This window comes from Lepidochelys kempii, chromosome 3, assembly GCF_965140265.1.
Source record: "Lepidochelys kempii isolate rLepKem1 chromosome 3, rLepKem1.hap2, whole genome shotgun sequence".
Taxonomy (NCBI): domain Eukaryota; kingdom Metazoa; phylum Chordata; order Testudines; family Cheloniidae; genus Lepidochelys; species Lepidochelys kempii.
In genome coordinates, this window is record NC_133258.1 from 4,436,531 (window position 1) to 4,459,584 (window position 23,054).

General features: G+C 49.1%; 1 protein-coding gene across 1 annotated transcript in view; it reads right to left on the bottom strand.

Annotated features, from left to right (window-relative positions):
* Nucleotides 1-12,796: 12,796 nt before the first annotated feature.
* NUGGC (nuclear GTPase, germinal center associated) overlaps nt 12,797-23,054 on the bottom strand; it is a 92,589-nt gene continuing 82,331 nt past the window's right edge. The window contains exons 19-20 of the mRNA XM_073335534.1: nt 17,111-17,201; nt 12,797-14,148 (exon numbers count right to left, since the gene is read on the bottom strand). Coding sequence (XP_073191635.1) covers nt 14,090-14,148; nt 17,111-17,201 — 150 coding nt within the window. The 3' untranslated portion in view covers nt 12,797-14,089. The remainder of the gene's footprint in view (nt 14,149-17,110; nt 17,202-23,054) is intronic.

Genomic DNA, 23,054 nt, shown 5'->3' on the forward strand with positions numbered 1-23,054 from the left:
TGGGGAGCCCTCCTGGGCTGCAGGTTCGCTTAGTGGGTCGCGTCTGCCCCTGACCTTGTCAGAGCGGCATCAAGGGACCTTCCTGGAACAGTGAGGCTGGTGCCCCAAGTTCCTGTGGGCTGCAGAGCCCAAACCTGGGGGCTTCTTTGGGTCCCTGTGGCTATAAAGTATATGAACTCTCGGCTTTCTGCCTCCATCTCTGAGTGCTCTGCCTGTGTGAGCAGACAGCCGCCATCGTGTTCTCAGCATCGTTGTATGCACACACAGCAGGACGGGGAGATCACATGCACACACCAAGGCAGACGGGGGCGTCTATTACATGTAGCTAACATCCCTACCCCCTTCTCCCCCCACACGACTCTCTCATGCAGACTTTACTTTTGTTCTTTCTTTTTGTTGTTTTCCTTAATCTCAACTCAAAGCCCTTCCCCCTGCAGCACAGAGGCGACCCCCTGTGGATTGGAAAAAACACCCTCCTGGCTGCTGCCCTTGGGAAAGCCAGGCACCGGGGCTGAAGGCAGAATTCGGTGCTGACGCTTTGCTGCCATGTGGAACTCATCCACTAGTCCGGAGGCCACAGGTTGGAGTTGCGCTTTGAGATCACTTTGTCTCCAGCTCGCAGCTACGATCCTCTGCAGCGGCAGCCAAATCCCAGAAGTCTGCTCTGCTGGGAAGCCCAGTTCACAGCCCCACATGGTCTCTTCCACCACGAACAACTGCTGTTGTGTCCTGTACTTCATTCAAGCAACTCTTTGTGAGAGGGAGGAGTGGCTGGGAGGGGAAGGTCCTTGGCCCTAAGATACTTGACAAAGGGGAAAAGAAAAATCAGAGTCTCTCTGGCTTCACTGCCCCCCTTTGTGACAAACTCCCAGCGCTTTGTCTCAGGGGAGCATCTGATAGGATTTTACAGAGTCATGATTTAAGTCTCAACTGCCCAGGGGGAAGGGAAGTGGGTGTAATTCTCCCTTGTCTACAGCGATATGTGTGTAAAACAACCTCAATGCTATTCTGGGCCTGGAGCAAAAAAGTTTGGGGGAAACTGAGGCATGGAGAGGGGGATCAGGGATAGAGCTGAGAATAGAACCCAGGAGTCCTGCCGCCCCCTAGTGGGCTTTTACTTTTAGGTTGCCTCTAGTCCCACCAAACAGAGCTTTAATAGGTTTTCTCAAAGCCACAAATGGCTTGGAAATAGCCTCAGCTCCTCCCCACGTCCATGTACCCTGTCACCAATTCCTCTGTCCTTACAGCTAGAATTAGCATTAAAGCCCGTTGTCAGGTAGCTCCTGCCTTAGCCACACCTGGTGCACTGGGAATGAGTCTATACAGGGTGATCGTACAGGGTCTGTGGTTCATAGCCAACATTCAAACAGCAGGATGGGGGGCTGCAGCGAAAATGTGGCCAGAAGCCAAACTGTCCATACACTAGCGTACAGGACACAATGCGGCATTCATAGCCCAGCCTGAAAACATGCTAAAGAACTCACAGATTCTTTGCACGCTCGGTAACAGAGTTTGTTTAACGTACGGGGCAGTAGAGAGTGCGGTATACCAGCTTCACGGGGACGTCTGGGTTACACTGGGGAACTCACAGACTCAAAACAGCCTCTACAGTGTTTTGGATTGTGGAAATAAAAAATCTGAAGCCACTCCAAAAACCAGTAGCAGTAGTAGGTTGTTATCCTCTATGCGGCTCAGGTATCCAGTGGAAGACCCAATACGCGCAGCCACTGTATTACACTAGTGTACGTTTTCTTCTCAGAAAACCCACCTCAGTGTACAGAGATAGGCCACAGAGGCAAGGTCCAGGATTCTGGCTATTGTGAACCAATGGACGCTTCTCGTGTCATTGAGACCCTCATCTCAGGGACTCATCCGCACGGCTGGGCGTGGCTTTCCAGGGGCTGCATGCTTTCTGAGAGAGGGAGCATGCCTTGGTTTGACAGCCACACTTCGATGCGGAGCTCTTTGTCCTTTCACTCCATGCGTGCACTGCTCCGAGCACAAAGGGGCCCGGATGGCCCATGGGGGCCGCTCAGCTGCTGCCTCTAGGCCAATAAACAAGGACAGTGCCATTTTCCCCATCGACCCCCAGGCGCGCTTCGGTGGGGCTGGCCCCGGGAAGCCCAGAGAGGCTCCGCACCTCGCAGAGTGCTCCTCGCGCAGAGCCGGCTGCAGGGGGAAGCGCCCTGAGCTGTACTGGTGTCTAGCAGGGGCCAGCCCCAAAGCAGCTGCCTCCAGGAGAATGAAAAGCATGCAAAGCATTCCTGGCTACACCCACAGCAGAGCGAGCCAGAACGGCCAACCCCCGGCAGATCCACTCGGGCTGGCGCTGCCCGTTCCCTACTCCTCCCCTACTCACTTTGGGAGGGTTCCCCTGGAGCGCCCAGCCCCCTTCTCCACTCAACACTCACTGCAACAGCAGGTCTGCTGCCCCCAAGAGAGTCGTGCACACCCCAGCTTGGAGGGTTCAACTCAGGGTCAGCAACCTGCACGGAGATTTATACTGGAAACAACACGGTTATCAGCAGAGATTCACGAGATAGCGAGCAGGGACAGTGAAAACAAGAGGTTACATCCAAACCAGAACACGCTCTCCAGAGAGTAAGAACAACTTCCCAGGCTCACTTTCTGTCTGGAGCAACTTATCTCACCCCACTTCAGCCAAGGCTGGTCGTGATCCCGTTCTCATCAGTGTAATCGCCCTGGCCGATCACTTCCCAGGCGCAGGGCGAAGGGCTGTCTTCTTTGCTCTCTCCTTGTGGCCCCCAAAGGGCATTGTCTGTACTCGAGGCACAGTGATCCCTGTGGCTCGTTCACCGGTGCCCTGCCTCCTGGTGATCTGGGTCTGCCATTGAGTTGGTTTGCAATGCTTCATTTTTTATTTTTTTTGGTAACACGGTTGCAAAAAAGCAAACATCGTGCTGGGATGTATTAGCAGGACCGTTGTAAGCAAGACACGAGGCGTACTTCTTCTGCTCTACTCCGCGCTGATACGGCCTCAACTGGAGGACGATTTCAGGCAAGATGTGGACAAGTTGGAGAAAGTCTAGAGGAGATCAACAAAGACGATTAAAGGTTTAGAGAACATGAAAATTGAAAAAATGGGGTTTGTTTAGTCCGGAGAAGAGAAGACTGAGAGGGGACATGATAACAGTTTTCAAGCACATAAATGGTTGTTACAAGGAGGAGGGAGAAAAATTGGTCTTCTGAACCTCTGATAGGGCAAGAAGCAATGGGCTTAAATTGCAGCAAGGTGGGGTTAGGTTGGAGATTAGGAAAAACTTCCTACCTGTCAGTGTAGTTAAGCACACGGCGGGCTCAAGTTTGGGAACCAGGGATGACAGATCCAGAGATGCCAGGGCTGGTTTCACCACAAACAACACTAAGCACTTCCTCACCCACACTCCACCTGTCCCTTAGTCCTCCCAGCCCATGTGCTCCCAGGGGGCAGTGCATAGGAAGGAGTCCCCTGCCCCCCGCTAGAGCTCAGGGGCTGGCAGCAGTGTTTGCAGTACATGGGGTAGTTCCCCTCCCCATGGCTACTCAGCCCCACAACCCCCAACCAGGGCCAGGTCTACCCCTCCCCTAAAGAAACCAGAGCACAGCGGATTCCTTCACTCAGCAGTGCCCCCAGCCTAGCCCCTCTGTGATTCCTATGAGATGCACCGTCATGGACTCCTTGTGCCCAGCAGGCTGCAGGGCTGCTCCCAGCACCTCGGCTTGTGTACCGGATTTGGCCTGGCTACAGAGCGTCCATCAAGGGGTGTGTCTGTTTTGATGCACGGCCAGGTGTGGCTGTTACTGGCTCCGGTAAGGTATGTCACAAACAGCGCCTCTTAGTGGCTGATCGGTGTACAACAGGTTTAGCGTTCCACCACACCCCCGTGGCCCCAAGCTCCCTGTTACCCTGCCCACCTGCAGCAGCTTTCACCACCCCCTCCCCCCACACACTGCTTTGATGCAGCTTTTAACCCCTTCCACGCCTACTCGATGGGGGAGGGGAGTTGATTGTCAGCAGGTGGGCTGGGCTGGGGTGTATTCTCCCTTGTGGACAGGGGGGCCCCATACAGAACTGATTAAGGCTAGAAAGCAACTCAGCGAGTGACCTCGTACCTCTAAGGACAAGAACCTCTGTGCATAGCTAAGCTCTTCCCTTATTCACATTCCCTCTGGTATCTAAGCACGGACTGGAGGGGAGGACCCAAGGGGACGGGGAAAGGAAGGTGATCGGCCCTTAAGGAGAGAAGGCTGTAGTCAGTGGGCGTGAGGCTGCAAGACTGCAGTTAAAAAGAGAGGCAGCTTGGATTGTACAGGAGCGGCTGGGGCCAGCCGGAAGCTGCTGGCTTGTTCCAGCATCTGGAGTCTCCGAGTCTGCAGGAGCAGGGCCCTTTGTCCTGCACCATCCCTCATGGGAGCTAAGGGACAGGACTGGGCAATAATCGATGTTGTGAGGCACTGAGGACTGTGTTGGTGTTGCAAGCTATTGCCTTATGAGTGTGTGTTGAGGGGAGGTTTTCCTAGTCCTGCTTGCAGGTTAGTGGGTTCTGCTGGGAGGCGGGTGGTATGACCAGAGCCTGGAAAGAACCAGCCTAGACCAAGGTGTGGTGAGTTGTGTCTCTCTTTGAACTCTTCTTTGACTCTTTTAGAAGGCAGCACAGTGTTTCTGAACAAGGCTGGCGGATGTCAAAGGGAAGAGGCCCATTAAGGGGTGTTGGATCCAGCCTGAGATTCTGGTCTCAGTTACGCCAATGTAAATACAGAGCAAATGCCTGCACTTCAGTGATGATACCAGCGCCTGTGACAGGAGAACCGGGTGGAGAGGTCTCCTTCAGAGAGAGGATCATTTTCTGGTGTCCAGGAGGACGCTTAAGGCAAACAAAGACAATACTGTCTGGCAAGTGGGGGCCTGCCTTACTTTCCTGACACAGCAGTAACAGTAGAAGGGAGAGGGACTTCAGGTTTCCCCCTGCTGCCAGCTCCTGGCAGGAACAGGAGGAGGTAGGAACAAACCTGCCCTGTGCAGACGCTGACAGCTTCCCTTATTACACCCTGTATTATTCTAACTCCTCATCCTCCTTTGGAGTTTGGACCCAAGAGGGCCGACATGATGAGACTTTTGTGGCACAGGGGCCCTGCTGAAAGACTAAAGGAATTCAAAACGCTGTTGGGTGACAAACTACATCCACTCCCATTTAGGCTAAAATGGTTTCTTGGCGCTGCTATTTGGTTCGTTTTAAGACAATGTGTTTACCTGTATGAATCACATATACATGGCAAAACAGATAATTGGCCAAATTACCGCTTCTGAGGACAGGTGACTCCTTTCAAATAGCTGATCTCTGCTACGTTCTTCACCCCAGTTCTTCTGCCCTCTCCGCTTGTCAGGCACCTGGCTTTTATCCCCCTTCCGTAATGTGGTGCAGACTCAGCTTGCTCAGCTGTGTACCTGCCTACTTGAAACCCCAACCCCAAAACTTTCTTATACTTAAATCACAACAACAACCCCAAACTAATATATTATTGCTTATCCTATGAAAACTTATTTTTATCTGTCTACTTCTATCATCTATTCTCCGCTGTTCATTTCACTAGCTCCATCCAGTTTCTCTTATCTTACAGGTCTGTTTTTGTGGCTTTGGGTTTTGCTTGTTAGGTTGCCTTGGGAGGCACCTGAAGTTACCAATTCCCTCATGACACCCCATTTACACGGACCAAGGTTTTACAAAGTCAGACACACAAGCCAGATTTCACGCAACCCTGAAGTTGTTTCAGTTAAGTTCTGGAATGCTGCATCAGCAGAGACACAAGCAAAAAGTAAAAATTCCTTTATTTCCTGATAGAATATTCATTTTTCTAACATTTGTGTGTGTGTGTGTGCGTGGTCTCTGTCTAACACATTTCATTACACCGTTTTCTAACAAGGCAAGCAGCTGGCTTGGGCCCAAGTGCAGAGAAAGGGCCAGAGATGGTGATTTCCCTCAGGGCGCAACTCCACCGACCGCAGTGTTAGGTCCCCTGTGGGCCATTCTTGCCACCTTGTGATTCCATTTACTTCAGTGGGGGTAGCCCTGATTTACACCAGAGTCAGATTTGAAATTCACCTTAAGTGTGAAGTCCTGTGCAGGCAGGTTCATGCACAAACCACCACTCCCCTGCAGACCCCCATTGACTTCAGTGTGGGACTGTGGGCAAGAGCGGGGGTCTGTGCATACACATTGCGTGGTATGAGGACTGCACGGGGGGAGGGAACACCATGACAATACCAGGCCATGGCGTGAAGTCCTTATTCTGTCAACACTCCCACTGAAGTCAATGAGAGTCTTTCCTGAGCAAAGACCTCAAGATCCAGCCCAGAGAAGTCCCAGAGGGTCATTAAAACATGTTCTGTTGAGAGCTATTGCAGACAGATGGATGCAGAGGGAGGTGATGGACACACAGCTGTCTGCTGTGGTAGCTTTCATTGTTCTGGTTGCACAATAGACACTAACAGGAGAGTGAGGTTTTGCACTGAGGAGTGGGGGAGAGCACAGAGCCCCCTGAACATTTAAAGGGAGAGGACATCACATTCCTCCGCTCTACTTTAAAAAGCTTTCCAAACACAAAAACATTATTGTTTACAGCAGGGGTGGGCAAACTACAGCCCATTTTAAGCCAGCCTGCGAGCTCCAGCCTCGGTGCAGGGTTGGGGGCTGCTCCATGCAGCTCCCGGAAGCTGCAGCATGCCCCCTCTCTGGCTCCTACGCGCTCCAATGGCCCCCTCCGGCGCTCCAATGGGAGCTGCAGGGGTGCTGCCCGTGGATAGGGCAGTGTGCAGAGCCGCCTGGCTGCGCCTCTGCGTAGGAGCCGGAAAAGGGACATGCCACTGCTTCCGGGAGCCACTTGAGGTAAGTGTCGCACGGAGCCTGCACCCCTGAGCCTCTCCCCCACAATCCCCAACCCCCTGCCCCAGCCCTGATCCCCCTCCCACCCTCCAAACCCCTCAATCCCAGCCCTTAGCACCTTCCTACACCCCAAACTCTTGGACTCTTGGGGTCTGTCCCTGTGGTTGCACACCATCTCTCTGTCTCTCAGTCTGCAGCCCTTCTCTTGCCCCAGGAGCTTCTTTGTGACTCAGCCCTCTGGCCAGGTCACTAACTAGTCTCCCCTTCTGGGGTGGAGACCTTCAAAGTCTCTTCTCTTCAAGAGGCATCAGGCATTTCTCTCACCCGCTGCCTGATCCTGTCACTCCTGCAGTGACCCAGGCAGTCTTCTAGCTCACTGCCCCGAACAGCACCACTCGGCAGGGGTTGGTAGGGGACCCAGGCCGGCTCTCTACCCTGAGGTCCAGTCCAGAGCCTTTTACCAAGCAGCCTGCAGCTACCCTAACCTTACTGCCTCTTAGCTACATAGAGGCTCCACCTGTTCCCTCACAGGGGAGCTTCCTTCTAATTAGCTTCCTCCAGCCTAAATCTCCTCCCTTTGCAGCCTAATTGGCTGACTGGGCCCATTTGGTCTAATTCAGCTCCTGAAGGGCCATTGTGGGGAGTATGCCCCGTCACACATGGCTAACAGCAAACACTAAATAACCGAACTCTGGCCTGCTCTACAGCACAAAGTGAGGTCACCATAAGCCCCCCTGTGTCAACCTAGCTGTGCAAATGTCTACACTTAAAGTTGTCTCCCACCAACGTTAAGTGCCCTGTCACGCTGACATAGTTACACCACCTCCGTGAGCGGCACTGAGCCACGGTCGATGTAGGGAGGTCCACGCAGTGTGAGTGTAGACACTGCGTTACCTATGTCAAACCTTCCAGTCCTCCAGCCACTGTCCCACAATGCCTGACACTGACCGCTCTGGTCACAGTTGCAAACTCCACTGCCCAGGGGTCATGGAGACCAGAAGCGCATTTAAAACCCATTTTTGAAATGCCTTTCCCTGATTCCTGAAGAGAAGAATGAGGGGGGATTTGATAGCTGCTTTCAATGACCTGAAAGGGGGTTCCAAAGAGGATGGATCTGGACTGTTCTCAGTGGTAGCTGATGACAGAACAAGGAGTAATGGTCTCAAGTTGCAGTGAGGGAGATTTAGGTTGGATATTAGGAAAAACTGTTTCACTAGGAGGGTGGTGAAACACTGGAATGCGTTACCTAGGGAGGTGGTGGAATCTCCTTCCTTAGAAGTTTTTAAGGTCAGGCTTGACAAAGCCCTGGCTGGGATGATTTAGTTGGGGATTGGTCCTGCTTTGAGCAGGGAGTGGGACTAGATGACCTCCTGGGGTCCCTTCCAACCCTGATAGTCTATGCTTCTATGATTCTCCAGCTGAGTGAACACACCTAGCAGCTTCCACGGTTGTGTGCAAGTGCCCAGCTGCCTGGGCCAGCTACACGCTCCAGACACGCTCCTGCCTGGAGATACTGGATCTCCTGGGCTTGTGGGGAGAAGTGGCTGTGCTCTGAACCAGCCGTAGGAATGTCGACATCTATGAGCAGATTGCTGGGAGCATGCAGGAGAAGGGCTACACCAGGGACCAGCAGCCGTGCCGCGTGAAAACCAAGGAGCTGCGGCAGGCACACCAGGAGGCCAGAGGGGGCAACAATCGATCAGGTGCTGAGCCCCAGACCTACCACTTTCACAAAGACGGTCAAGCCATACTTGGCGGAGACCTCAGCATGACTCTGTAGTCACTGTGGACACCTCAGAGGATCCCGAGTCACAGGCCTCTGAACGACCAGCGAGGAGGATGAGGAGGTGAGCAAGGAAGAGGAGGAGGAATATGGGGAACAGGTGACTGAGCGGTCCAGCTGTGCTGCAAGCCAGGACCTGTTTTTGATTCCATTGCTGTCCAGCCAGTCCCTGCAGTCAAGCAGGAGAAGGAACCTTGGGTAAATGTGTAAATACATTTCCCATTACAATTAAGGCTCCCCCAACTTATCAGGGCACAGCTATCGGATTTTCATTAATTTGCTCCTCCTAGAAGAGGTAGTAATACAGCCAAGAGAGGTAGAATTATCTGCTTTTCATTCCCCTGTAGAGTTGGCCTGGGGTGGGAGGCATGCAGACCGGTTTGTTGATGTACACAGGGATGTCCTTTAAATCCTCCTGAGAGATCTCCATGAAACTTCTATGGAGGTACCTGCAATCCTCACCCGAAGGTTTCTAGAGATGGCAACCTTATTTCTTCTTCCGCGGTAGGACACTTTCCCATGCCATTCGGCGGTAACTTCGGCAGGCACCATTGCAGTACACAGGCTAGCAGCATACGGGCCCGGGTGATTCTCGGACGCCAGCAGCCTTTGTTACCCTCAGGAGAGAGTTTTCAGCTAACATCCCCACCGCCAGTGCCCTATACTCAGTTCAATGCATCCCAGCAATTCCTTCCCGATTCCCTTATCACTGGCAGGTAATAGTCACCCTGATCAAGCACGCTGAAGCAGAAGTGCCAATAAGCATGTCTTGTCTGAGCAAGGGAAGGGGGATTTATGAACCCTAAGTTTTGTTTTCTGTACATACTATATTGACAATGGTACCGCAGTGTATTTTACCTGTGGCTGCAGCCTTGAGGGATCTACTGCTGTGGTGAGTGTAACAACTCTCCTAGACGAGGAGGGGGAAAAAAAGAGGATGTGGAAGGACTGGTTCTTTGAGATCCTGCGAGCCAGTGTTACATCAGACTTGAATAGAGAGCCACTCCTCGTCATCCCAAACCTGCATGATGTGATCCCAGTGCTCATTTTCTGGGCCCAGAAGCAGCATTCCACCATCTGCAGCTGCTCTGTGAATTCTGCCAACAACCGTGATTTGGTCTGTGCTGCGTCCCACAGCAATCTGTCCCCCAAGAAATCGTCATGTTCTCGGCCGTTCTTCCTATGTCAACATACAGCCACTGCGGTTGATGCATTGCTTGTGCAGGTTCATACTTGGCTCCATGCTTCAGTCAGAGATGGCGGACAGAAACACGGCAAGCGTGGGATTTTGGGAAACTGAAAATAGGCACAAAAATTATGGGCTAGAGATGATATTATGGGCTAGAGACCATTGCATTGTGGGAAGTTGACCTCTTACTTCCAGTCACCCATATGTGACTTGTTTATGCCCCACCATGCACTGCCAAACCGACCCCAAAGACGGCACACTGAATGGTGGTGGATTGCTCAGAGGCATACCTACCCATGGTGCAGTGACCTGTGCATTGACACAAGCACTCCTGGTGAGTATGCCCACCAGTGGGGCAAGGAGCCAAGTGTGAACACACACAAGCAATATATTAACTGTGGCGGCTGTATGCCCCTGCAACATGCATCAGAAAAGCTTTGTAGTGTAGACATGGCCTAAGAGTTAGGGATTACCACAGGCTCTTAAATTTTAAGGAATTATTCTGCCTTGGAATAGCAACTCACTCACTAAACAATTTATATGTTCAAGTGCACAACTGATTTTCACACTCTCTTGGGATAACATAGTGATGGTGGTGTGACAGTGTCCTGAACAATAGGAACAGTTGGGGGTAAGGAATCAACTGGATCTGGTACCAACATTTTTTTCCACCAAGTCATCAAAATTAGAGGTTGTAATGGAAGGAGGTTCAATTGGAGGAAGAGAAAGTCTTACTGGAACATCCCCAGACTCTGGTACTAGTTGAGGCTGCAACTGGTCCATATGTTGTTCCCCAAAACAAACAAACCCCACATCAGAAAGTTCTACCACAAATGAAAGAGTTCCCATGCATTTTACAGGTTTTCCAGGTTCCCATTTTGCTCCACAGCCATAGTTGTGAGTCCACACTGAGATTCTGACTTCAAAAGAACGATGACAAGTCTCATATTGTCAAACAAATTGCATAGCTTCGGATTTCACTACAGATGAGGAAGTATAGGATGTAGCAGGTCCCAACATGTACACAAAGATAGCTTTAAGAAAAGAGTTGAGGGTCACTCCTGGGTAGTCGCATGTTGTGTGTTCCTGTGGACAACCAAGAAATTGTCCAATTTTTGCTAATGATTTAGAATAGACTTTTTAGCTTTTAAGGCATGCTTAAGTGTTTGTATGAAGTGTTTGACGAGTCAGTTTGTAGCAGGATGGTCAGGCGCTGAGCATATGTGCTGAATTCCATTTGAAGCTAGGAACCTCTGAAATCATTCCGAACAGAATTGAGGTCCATTCTCACTCACCAACTGTAACAGTACATCAAACGAGCGAAACAAGGTACAAAGACATCTAATGGTCTTGGTAGCTATAGTAGAAGTAATTCTAAAAATTTCTGGCCATTTTGAATGGGCTTCAACTATGACCAAAACCATGTAATCTTCTAAAGGTCCAGCAAAATCCACATGGATACGCGTCCACAGAATCTAGGGCTAGAACCCAGTGTGTAGACGAGCTGGGCCAAGATCATGCTGAATTTGTTGACACCTAGTACAGGATTTTGCCTTCCTTTCAATGACTTGGCTGTTCCCTGGCCACCGGACTGGACTCCGAGCTATGGCATTCATTCACACAATGAAAAAAATGACTGTCTTGAACAGCTTCCAAAACCTTAGACTGAAGTGATTTCAGAATGATCACTCGCATTCCCCATCAGACACAACTGTGATTCACAGATAATTCACAATTGTGTAAACTAGGGATTCTTTTGATCCAACACTGTACCTCGTAGTACCATCCCCTTCACAAGAGAAAGCACATAATTCTTCATGGTTTCTTTGTTGATATCTGTGCTAGTGATGGGTAACTTATCCATCAAATTGAGATAGAACAGTTCACCTGAAGTGTCCTTGGATTGATGAGAACTTGGGCATGGCAGGTGCGACAGCCCATCGGCATTGCCATGCTTAGTCCCTTTATGAAACTGAATAGTATAGGAATGAGCTGACAGTAGCAATGCCCTTCATTGCACACAAGTAGCAGCTAATGACAGAATTCTGGGATATAGTCCAAAAACTGAAAGTAACGGGCAACGATCCATCACCAAGTAAAATGCATACAATGCAGATAGGTATGGAATGTCCAAATTCCAAAGATAATCAAGGAGATGCCATCACTGACTCCAGCTCTGATTGGAGATCGGACTGCCACCTCTGACCCAGATGCTATCTCTGTTTCCAGCTTCTGGTAATACGTGTAGTGCTAGGTCTTGGTCAGTGTCTCGAGAGCTCTTACCTTTTCCCACATTATGAAATTCTGACACATTAGAAAGTCGGCGCTTATGCCAGGGACAGTTGGAGACCAGAGGTCATGCAGCAGTCCGTTTGCCTTTCGACCCATCACTGACAACGAGGCTGAAACTCTTTGTCTGTCTGGAACCGTGTGGCAGGTTACCAATTGCTCAAAACCTTGGAGATAAACCACCCACGATTCGCAGGTGTTGTTGAACTCACCAACACTGCCCACAAACGGTGCCATTTCATTGCTGTCCCGCTGGACTTCACGCCTCCTGGACGCCTTTTCCACAGGGAATTGTTTTGTTAAGGCCCTATCCGTGCTCGATCCCACTGCTGGCTCTGTGCTTACACACGCCTTTGCTTGTACTTGGGCTCCCTCTGCTGGCTATAGACCCTCAATGCAGGCTAACTTGTGCGCTGGCGTGCCGGCTTGCATGATATCCATCCATCCGTCTGCCTGCTTACAGGGCACTGCTCTGTGTGAACAGTTCTGGCAGTAATTGCACAACCCTTAGCTGCTATTCTCTCTTTATTTCCCTACTTCTCCTTCTCTAGCTGGCTGGTTCCTGCTTTTCCAGGACAGCCTGTACCTCTAGGTGAAGTGACTCCCCTTTTTATAGCATTATTTGCTTACTTGTTCATCTTCTTGGTCATGCAGTGGGAGCACTGGACACTCGTGGGATAGGATGGCCAGGTGCCCAGTCTGGTTGAAAAGAGGACCTGACAGTGTCCAGTCAGATCTACTGATCAGACACCCAGTGTCCGGTTACTGTGGGTGGGGGAGGCAGGGAGGTACCAGATTATCACCCATGCCAACCCCTACTCAGCCGGGGCCACCTCCTACCTGCATCAGGCGGCTGCAGCTCCCAATCCTGGCTTTGCAGATGAGATTCCCTCCTGATTTGGGGGAGTGGAAAAGCAGCAAATGACGGAGGAAGGGAGGGGGGGAATAGGAGCGAACGGTAGTGGAGCCTTGGGGAAGGAGGCATGGCAGGCGTGGGTCCTCGGGGTAGGGGCGGGACCTCAGGGGGAAGAGGCAGGACAGGGGAGGTTCCTGCATTCCTGCTGGAGTGCCCAGTTTTTAAATACTACAAAGTTGGCAATCCTATCGTGGGATATAAATTGCATGTCGTCAAATGTTATATTCCTGGAGCCAGTCAGATAGACAGACAGACTCAGACAGAGGGAGCTGAGGTCTGCTGTGCTAGCTTTTATTGCTCTGGCTGCGAAACTGAAAGTAACCTGAAAGTGAGGCTTTGGCACAGAACTCCCTGCACATTTCAAGGGACAGGACATCACAAGAGCGGGTAGAAACTTTTCCATCAAAACATGTTCTTGATGAAACAAAAATTTTAGCAAATAAAGTCCATTTCATGGAACATTTTTGGTTTTCATGAAAACACAGGAAAAAAACTGACTTTTTTTTTAGCAAATAACACAATTTGCAGATTTTTTCCCCCCTAAACCTGAACATTTTAAAAAATTGCAGAAAATAATAATTTCCTGAGCAGTTGTAGTTCTGTTGCTATAACATATCCAAGTTTGCATTTGACGTGTACACAATTGATTCCACCATTAGCAAGCTGCGCTTTTTGCACATGCTGTATTTTGGAATTAAAATCTATGAATAAAGTATTTTGACTAAGATGAGTATAAAAACATGGTAATCCCCTACAAGCTACTATTACAATGCATTGTAAATTCATGAAATGAGAGTGTATCTTTACTCTCTCAGCATTCCATGATGGGACATTTAACCTATATTTCATGCTCTAATTAATTACATAAAATATGTTTTAAATTTCAGATTTACAAACTATTAAACAAGAGAAAATAATTCACTGAAATAGCTCAATTAACACCACACACAATTACAGAAAAAAGTCTCTAACAAGCTCATTAAAACACAGATTTTATGATAGAGAATTTCTGATGTCTCTTTTTAAGAACGTCACATTCTTTGCAGCATTTTGTGAGTCCATTCAATTTCTTGGTATTCATCCTGTAAGTCTGCAAAAAAGAACAGCAGATTAAAACATGGTTCATTTTCTTTGTTTTGAACAAGAATTGTCCATTTCCCTTTATTATGTAGTGAGGAAAACGTTCTAATCCCCCACACAAACGAAGGAAAACAATACATTTAATGTATTTAAGCGTTTTGCTGGATCGGGGCCTTAATACCTCATAGACTCAGACTTTAAGGCCAGAAGGGACCATCATGATCACCTAGTCTGACCTCCTGCACTCCTGTGATAGACCCCTCACCTCTGGCTGAGTTACTGACGTCCTCAGATCATGGGTTAAAGACTTCAAGTTACAGAGAATCCACCATTTTACTCTCGTTCAAACCAGCAAGAGACCTGTGCTACAGAGGAAGGTGAAACGGCCCAGGATCTCTGCCAATCTGACCTGGGGAAAAATTCCTTCCCGACCCCAAATACAGCAATCAGTTAGTCCCTGAGGATGTGGGCAAGACACGTGAGCCAGACACTTGGGAAAGAATTCTCTGTCGTGACTCAGAGCCCTCCCCATCTAGTTTCCCGTTGCCAGCCATTGGGGATATTGCCAATAGCAGTTGCAGATGGGTCATACGCCTTTGCAGACAACCTCCACTCTTATTAATCTATTTACTCTTGAGTTAATCATACTTAGCACCCACCTAGGGCTTTTCATCCATAGAGCTAAAAATACTTTGGAAAGGTGGGTAAAGTCTCATTATTCCCATTTCACAGATGGGGAAACAGCAATTCAGTAATTTACACAAGGCCACACAGAAGTAATCAATAAAATCAGCAACAGCAGATGGCCTTGTGGTTAAGGCACTGGCTTAGGACTCAGGAAATGTGAGTTTGATTCACAGCTCTATCAGCATCCCTGTGAGCCCTTGGGCAAGTTGTTTATCCCAGCCACCCAAGTCAATGGAAATTACCCTGAGTGTCAAGGCTGTATGCATGGAGGTCTCTGGTTGGGTGGCCAGGGTGTAAGGTTGCCATACAACTCTCCCTGCTCCATCTGCAGCCCCTCCATGACTGTTGTATGAGGCAAGTTTTGGGGTCAGGGAGGCCATAGGTCTCTCACTTCTTGAAAGTGGACAGGCCAGGCCCATGCACTTTTCACCAGGGTGGACCCCACTCCCTTTCCCTCTGTAATAAATGAAAAGGGGTGGGGGGGGAGCTTCCTTTTATGAACAGCCAGCCAGCCAGTTAGCTATAAAATCCCTCTTGGTGGCTGTTCTCTGCTTACTTTACCTGTAAAGGGTTAACAAAGTTCCCCAGATAAAGGAAAAGGAGTGGGCACCTGAGCAAAAGAGCCAATGGGAGGCTAAAACCTTTTAAAATGGGAAAAAAGTCCCCTTTGTCTGTTGTACTCTGGAGAAGGAGACATGAAGCACCAATGCAGGAATGTTGTGTAAGGCTTGAAGCAGGTATGGAAATTCATCTTCCATACCTAGAAGAAATTATTTGGATAGGGCATGTTTAGTTAGACACAATCAGGGTTATTTCTTATTTTGGCTTGTGGATCTGCTCTGTGCTAACCCCTGATGCTTTTGTTTGCTTGTAACCTTTAAGCTGAACCCCCAAGAAAGCTAGTTTGGGTGCCTAGTTTTTGCAATTGCTCTTTTAAAATCTAGCAAAAGCCCCTAAGTTCCAGATGTATTTTTTTCCTTTTTGTTTTTAATAAAATTTACCTTTTTTAAGAACAGGATTGGATTTTTGGTGTCCTAACAGGTTTGTGTCTATGCTGTTTGATTAGCTGGTGGCAACAGCTAATTTCCTTTGTTTTCTTTCTCAGGTCTTCCCCGGAGGGATGTGTGTGTGAAAGGGCTTGAGGGTACCCCACAGGGAGGAATTCCCAAGTGCTCCTTCCTGGGTTCAATGGCTTTTTTTGTATTTGAATGGTGGCAGCGTTTACCAAGCCAAGCTCAGAGAAAAGCTATAACTTTTGGAGTGTAATACAAGCCTGGAGTGGAAAGTATTATTTTTTAAAATCCTTGCAGGCCTCCACCTTCTGCACTCTAAGTGCCAGAGTGGGAATTCAGCCTTGACAGCCTCCTCTTCCCTCCAAGGCCCCATCCCATGGTCAGGCTAACTTGGAGCCCAGTCGGGGAGCCCGGGCAGTTGTGGGACCCACGGCGGACCCTTGACCAGCCTGGGGTGTGGGCTGAGAACAGCCCCCGGTCTGTGTTCCCGTCCCCTGGGTTCCCCGCCCAGCGCAGGGCAGGTGGAGGTGGAGTGTCCGCGACAGCTCCACACAGCTGCCCGCACAGCTCTGTCCTTGACCCGGCTCCAGCCAGTGGCGGGAGGGCTCGGAGCTGCAGCCTGGCCATGGTAAGACTTGTACCATGGGCAGCTGTGTGGAGCCATGGATTCTCCATCTGCCCTGGGTGGGGGACTCAGGGGATGGAGACACAGGCAGGGGACTGCTTTTGGCACCCAGACCTTGCTCCATCTTCCAGCTTGGCCGGAGGTAGGATCTCTGAGGGAAGATGAGGGGTTGTGGGGGACGGGGCTTTGGGGGAAAGGGAAGGGGGAGGGGCAGGGCCCCCCAAACCCTTCCCCCCGACTTGGGAAGGCTCTGACACCCTTGGCTGGGGTCACTGAATCTGCATAAAATGCAGCTCCTGCCCTCACAGGGATCTTCTGCATTAGACCCCTTTTTAAGGAGGGAGGGTGGAGTAACGGTGTTTCAGAGCTCATTCCCTCAGCCCCACTGAGCCATCCAGCCCTTGCTGGGGGGACGTTCCTGCTTCCCCACACAGTGCGGCTCCATATACTAAGGTAGTGGACTTCTCCCCATACATACAGGCAAGTTCGCACTCAAATGTCATGTCAGGGCCTGGTTCAGCAGCTGCCCCCTGTAGGGCAGCCTGCACATGAGCGAACGTGTGGCAGGCTGTTGTAGCATTTCATACCACTGGGGCAGAGAGGGTTCTGACTCCAGCCATGCCCAGGAAGAGAGAGCAGAGTTTTACCTGACAGCTTCTCGGTGAGTTTTTCCCAGTGAGACAAGCCGAGTTTGAGCATGGTGGAAATGTCTGTCTGCAGCTTTGTCACGATGGAGTCCTGCAGCAAACACATTGCACAGCACTTGAGCATGGAAGTGACCTCAAAGCAACTCAGTCCTGGGCGTCACCTCATCTAGGGGAGAAGGAACCGAAATCTGCACCATCTGGTGCAGCGTCAGCTGAATAGTCTGTGAAGTTCTAATCACAATCAACCACTCCTGTGCAATGCCACCAACCAGTCATGCAGGTACCACCTAGGGCATCATGTGAAGGCTCTGGGGCTGCACAGGTGTAACCATGAACCTTGTTTGCCCTGCAGAACTTTTATTGCTGGTTATGACAGGCAGGAAGGAAAGAGCCCAGCTTGACCCTCAGATCCCAAGGGGAATTTACAGAACTGGCAAGTGGCTTGTAAACAGAGAACATTTCTTGTGGAGTGACAGTACAAATGATGCTCACAATGCCATTTTTATGGTCACTTTTCAGAATAGAACCATCTATTAAGGTTTCATCTGAGGAAGCCAAACACAGTGAACTGCATGAAACTCAATATGTCTATGCATATTGTGACAAAGTTCCTCCTCTATCTTGGTGGGTCTTGCGCTTATTGGCAGATTTGCTTGCCTTGGAGCTTCACAACGGCCCTCAGTTTGGCGGTTTTCATGAACCCACAGTCCAGGTCAACTCCTCCTGTGTCTGACCAGGAGTTGGGAGGTTTGGGGGGAACCCGGGCCCGCCCTCTACTCCAGGTTCCAGCCCAGGGCCCTGTGGAATGCAGCTGTCTAGAGTGCCTCCTGGAACAGCTGTGCGACAGCTACAACTCCCTGGGCTACTTCCCCATGGCCTCCTCCCAACCCCTTCTTTATCCTCACCACAGGACCTTCCTCCTGGTACCTGATAATGCTTGTACTCCTCAGTCCTCCAAAAGTCCGTGTTCTCACTCTCAGCTCCTAGCGCCTCTTGCTCCCAGCTCCTCACATGCGCACCACAAACTGAAGTGAGCACCTTTTTAAAACCCAGGTGCCCTGATTAGCCTACCTTAATTGATTCTAGCAGCTTCTTGATTGGCTGCAGGTGTTCTAATCAGCCTGTCTGTCTTAATTGTCTCCAGAAGGTTCTTGATTGTTCTGGAACCGTCCCTGTTACCATACCCAGGGAAAAGGGACCTACTTAATCTGGGGCTAATATATCTGCCTTCTATTACTCTCCTGTAGCTATCTGGCCCGACCCTGTCACAATATCTAATTTATATATTGTGACTGGGCAAGGCCAGATGGCTATAGAAAAGTAGTGGGAGATAGATATATTAGCTCCAGGCTAAACAAATCCCTGGTACCAGGATAAGTGAAATGGAAGCTGCTCCAGGTCAATTAAGACACCTGGGGCCAATTAAGAACTTTCCAGCAGGCAGGGAGAATGCTAGGTTGATTGGGACAACTGAAGCCAATCAGGGGCTTCCTGAAACTAGTTAAAAGCCTCCCAGTTAGTCAGGTGGGTGTGTATGTCAGGAGCTGCAGGAGGAAGTTGCACTGTTGGAGAGACTGAGTAGTACATAGTACTACCATATCAAGCACAAGGAAGGAGGCCCTGAGGTAAGGGTGTAGTGGAGCTTGAGGAAGCGAGGGCTGCTGTGTGGGGGAAGTAGCCCAGGGAATTGTACATGTCATGTTTCTAAAAGGTCAGCTACCATAGATGATACTAATAGGGTCCCTGGGCTGGAACCCAGAGTAGAGGGTGGGCCTGGGCTCCCCCTGCCCACCTTTGCCCCCTGATTAATCATTGAGTCTGGGAGACAACAGAGACTGTGCAAGGAAGGATAACTTCTCTTCACCTCCCTAACTGGCTTATGATGAAAAGGGCTCAGTAGACTGTGACCCTTGTCTCTAGAGAAAGAAGGGTTATGTGGAGGGTCACAGTGAGCCTCTGAGGCTAGCAAAATCCACCAGGAAACACGGGACCCACGGAGGCAAGGACAGAGCTTTGTCACTATATATATATATATATATATATATATATATATATATATATATAGGGGAAGTTTATAAAAATGAATATAAAACAGAACTAGGAATTGTAGAAAAATGATAAGGGAAGCAAAAGAATAAAGAGAATTCTACGGTCAGCAGAGTTAAGGAAAATAAGAAGTTTTTACAATATATTAGGAACAAAGAAGCCTAATAATGGCATTCTTCAATATTGTCCATTATTGAATGGATGTATGGTATTGGACTATTAATAGATGGAAAAGATAAAATTATCAATAATAATTCAGAAAAGACAATAGTGTTCAATAAATATTAGGCAACTAGCCAAAGACTCAAAAAGTAATAGCAAAATGCTTTTAAGTACATCATAAGCAGGAAGCCTGCTAAACAACCGGTGGGGCCACTGGATGATGGAGATGCTAAAGGAGCACTCAAGGACGATAAGGGCATTGTGAAGAAACTAAATTAATTCTTTTCATTGGTCTTCACGGCTGAGGATGTGAGGGAGATTCCCAAACCTGACCCATTCTTTTTAGGTGACAAATCTGAGGAACTGTCCCAGATTGAGGTGTCAATTAGGGGAGGTTTTGGAACAAATTGATAAACCAAACATAAATAAGTCACCAGGACCAGATGGTATTCACCCAAGAGTTCTGAAGGAACTCAAATGTGAAATTGCAGAACTACTAACTGTGGTATGTAACCTATCATTTAAATCAGCTTCTGTACCAAATGACTGGAGGATAGCTAATCATAGAATCACAGAATCATAGAATATCAGGGTTGGAAGGGACCTCAGGAGGTCATCTAGTCCAACCCCCTGCTCAAAGCAGGACCAATCCCCAATTAAATCATCCCAGCCAGGGATTTGTCAAGCCTGACCGTAAAAACTTCTAAGGAAGGAGATTCTACCACCTCCCTAGGTAATATGACTCCAATTTTTAAAAAGGGCTTCAGAGGTGATCCCGGCAATTACAGGCCAGTAAGTCTGACTTCAGTACTGGACAAACTGGTTGAAACTATAGTAAAGAACAAAATTGTCAGATATATTTTCCCCATAATTTGTTGGGGAAAAGTCAACCTGGTTTTTGTAAAGGGAAATCATGCCTCACCAATCTACTAGAATCCTTTGAGGGGGTCAACAAACATGTGGACAAGGGGGACCCAGTGGACATAGTGTACTTCCAGAAAGCCTTTGACAAGGTTTCTCACCAAAGGCTCTTAAGCAAAGTAAGCTGTCATGGGATAAAAGCGAAGGCCCTCTCATGAGTTGTTAACTGGTTAAAAAATAGGAAACAAAGGGTAGGACTAAATGGTCAGTTTTCAGAATGGAGAGAGGTAAGTAGTGGTTTCCCCAGGGGTCTGTACTGGGACCAGTCTTATTCAACATATTCATAAATGATCTAGAAAAAGGGGTAAACAGTGAGGTGGCAAAATTTGCAGATGATACAAAACTACTCAAGATAGTTAAGTCCCAAGCAGATGCAAAGAGCTATAAAAGGGTCTCACAAAACTGGGTGACTGGGCAACAAAATGGCAGATTAAACTGATTAGGATATGAAACGACTGCCATATGAGGAAAGATTAATAAGACTGGGACTTTTCAGCTTGGAAAAGAGATGACTAAGGGGAATATGATAGAGGTCTATAAAATCATGACTGGTGTGGAGAAAGTAAACAAAGAAGTGATATTTACTCCTTCTCATATCCCAAGAACTAGGGGTCACCAAATGAAATTAATAGGCAGCAGGTTTAAAAACAAACAAAAGGAAGTATTTTTTCACACAACGCACAGTCAACCTGTGGAACTCCTTGCCAGCAGATGTTATGAAGACCAAGACTATAACAGGGTTCAAAAAAGAACTAGATAAGTTAATGGAGGATAGGTCCATCTATGGCTATTAGCCAGGATGGACAGGGATGGTGTCCTTAGCCTCTGTTTGCCCCTCTTTTATACTTTCTTCCACTGCTAGAAAGATCCTTGCTGTGACATGGAGTCAGGCAGCCCCCATTGGTCAGGCAGTTCCCCATTGCACACGTGTTCTCTCTGAGAAGTCTCGCGGAGAGTGGATTCCCTTTAATGGGCCATCAGCACATGTCTGGCTGGTCCTTTGTGTTGGAATATGTAAAGGTTAAGTAAAGCCCTGGAAAACTGCTGGTATGCTGGCATGGTATTAGGGAGTAGAAGCATGGGCCGTTTCTGCACTTGATAAATAAAATGCTACCCCTCTCCCTTCCCTTTTGCTTGTTAAGGATTCATAAGTGTTGCATCTGGATAAGGAATGTGGGGATCTAAGGGATACTCTTTGGGTAAAGCAGTGTTATCTCCCCCTCCCTTCCTGTCCCAGCTACATAAATGAGCTCGGGGTCATGGCCCCTTCCTCCCTTCCCTGCGAACTGCTGATTAGGGGAAAACACAGTTACTTACCTCTCGTAACTGTTGTTCTTCAAGATGTGTTGCTCATGTCCATTCCAATAGGTGTGTACGCGTGCCGCATGCATGATCACCAGAAGGCTTTTCCCCTAGCGGTACCTGTCGGGTTGGCTGTGGAGACCCCTGGAGTGGCGCCTTCATGGCAGTGTATATAGGACCCTGCTGACCTGCCGCTCACTCAGTTCTTTCTTGCCAGAATACTCCAACAGTGGGGAGGCGGGCGGGATTTGGAATGGACATGAGCAACACATCTCAAAGAACAACAGTTATGAAAGGTAAGTAACCATTTTTTCTTCTTCGAGTGATTGCTCATGTGTATTCCAATAGGTGACTTCCAAGCAGTTGCCCAGGGGGAGGGGTCGGAGTTCACCTGATCGCTGAGTGCAGGACTGCCCTACCAAAGGCAGCATCATCCCTCGCCTGCTGGGTAATGGTGTACTGTGAAGTGAAGGTGTGGACGGAAGACCATGTTGCTGCCTTGCAGATATCCTGGATAGGGGACCTGCACCAGGAATGCCGTGGATGCCGTCTGTGCTCTGGTAGAGTGAGTCGTAAGCAGAGGGGCTGGAACTTTAGCCAGGTCATAGCAAGTCCTGATACAGGATGTGATTCGTGACAAAATGCGCTGTGATGAGATCGGAAGCCCCCTCATTCTTTCTGCGATGTCAATAAAGAGCTGTGGTGATTTATGAAATGGCTTTGTGCATTCAATGTAAAATGCCAAGGCATGTCTAACGTCCAGGGAATGGAATATACGCTCCCTGATAGTGGCATGGGGTTTAGGAAAGAACACCAGTAAAATATAGATCTTGGTTCACATGAAACTGGGATACAGCCTTAGGGAGAAACAAATGGTCCCTCAGACCAGACATCACTCACTCGATTTTCCAGAGGTGGGGCTCTCATATAGGTGTATAGAGTGGGCGATGCAAAAGTCCCACCGCGTGAGGGCTTCCCGACACAGGGGAGAGGAGCGAGCACTACCCTGTTTGTTTATATAAAACATTGCGCAGTATTGTCCACGAGCACTGATACGAATGTGCCCTGGAGGCAAGACTGGAATGCTTGGCATGCCAGGCGAACCGCCCTCAGCTCCCTTCCGTTGATGTGCAGCGATAGCTCTGTATGGGACTAGAGGCCCTGGGTTCTGATATTGCCCAGATGTGCTCCCCAACTGAGTGCCGAGGCCAGGGAGAGCGTAGGTTGGGGTTTGGCAAAGGGTACTCCTGCACAAACCAGCTGTGGTTGTAGCCACCAGTGGAGAGAGTTGAGAATCCGAGGCGGGAGGGTCACTATTGTGTCCGGTGGGCCCCTGCACAGTCTGGGCACTTGTGCTAACCATGCCTGGAGGGGCTGAAGGCGCAGCCTGGTGTGCTATACTACGTATGTACAGGCTGCCATGTGCCCCAATAGCCTCATGCAATTTCTGGCCGTAGTTGTGGGAAAGCGGTGCAGGGTCTCGATAATGTCCGTGAGTGCTTTGAAACGCAGT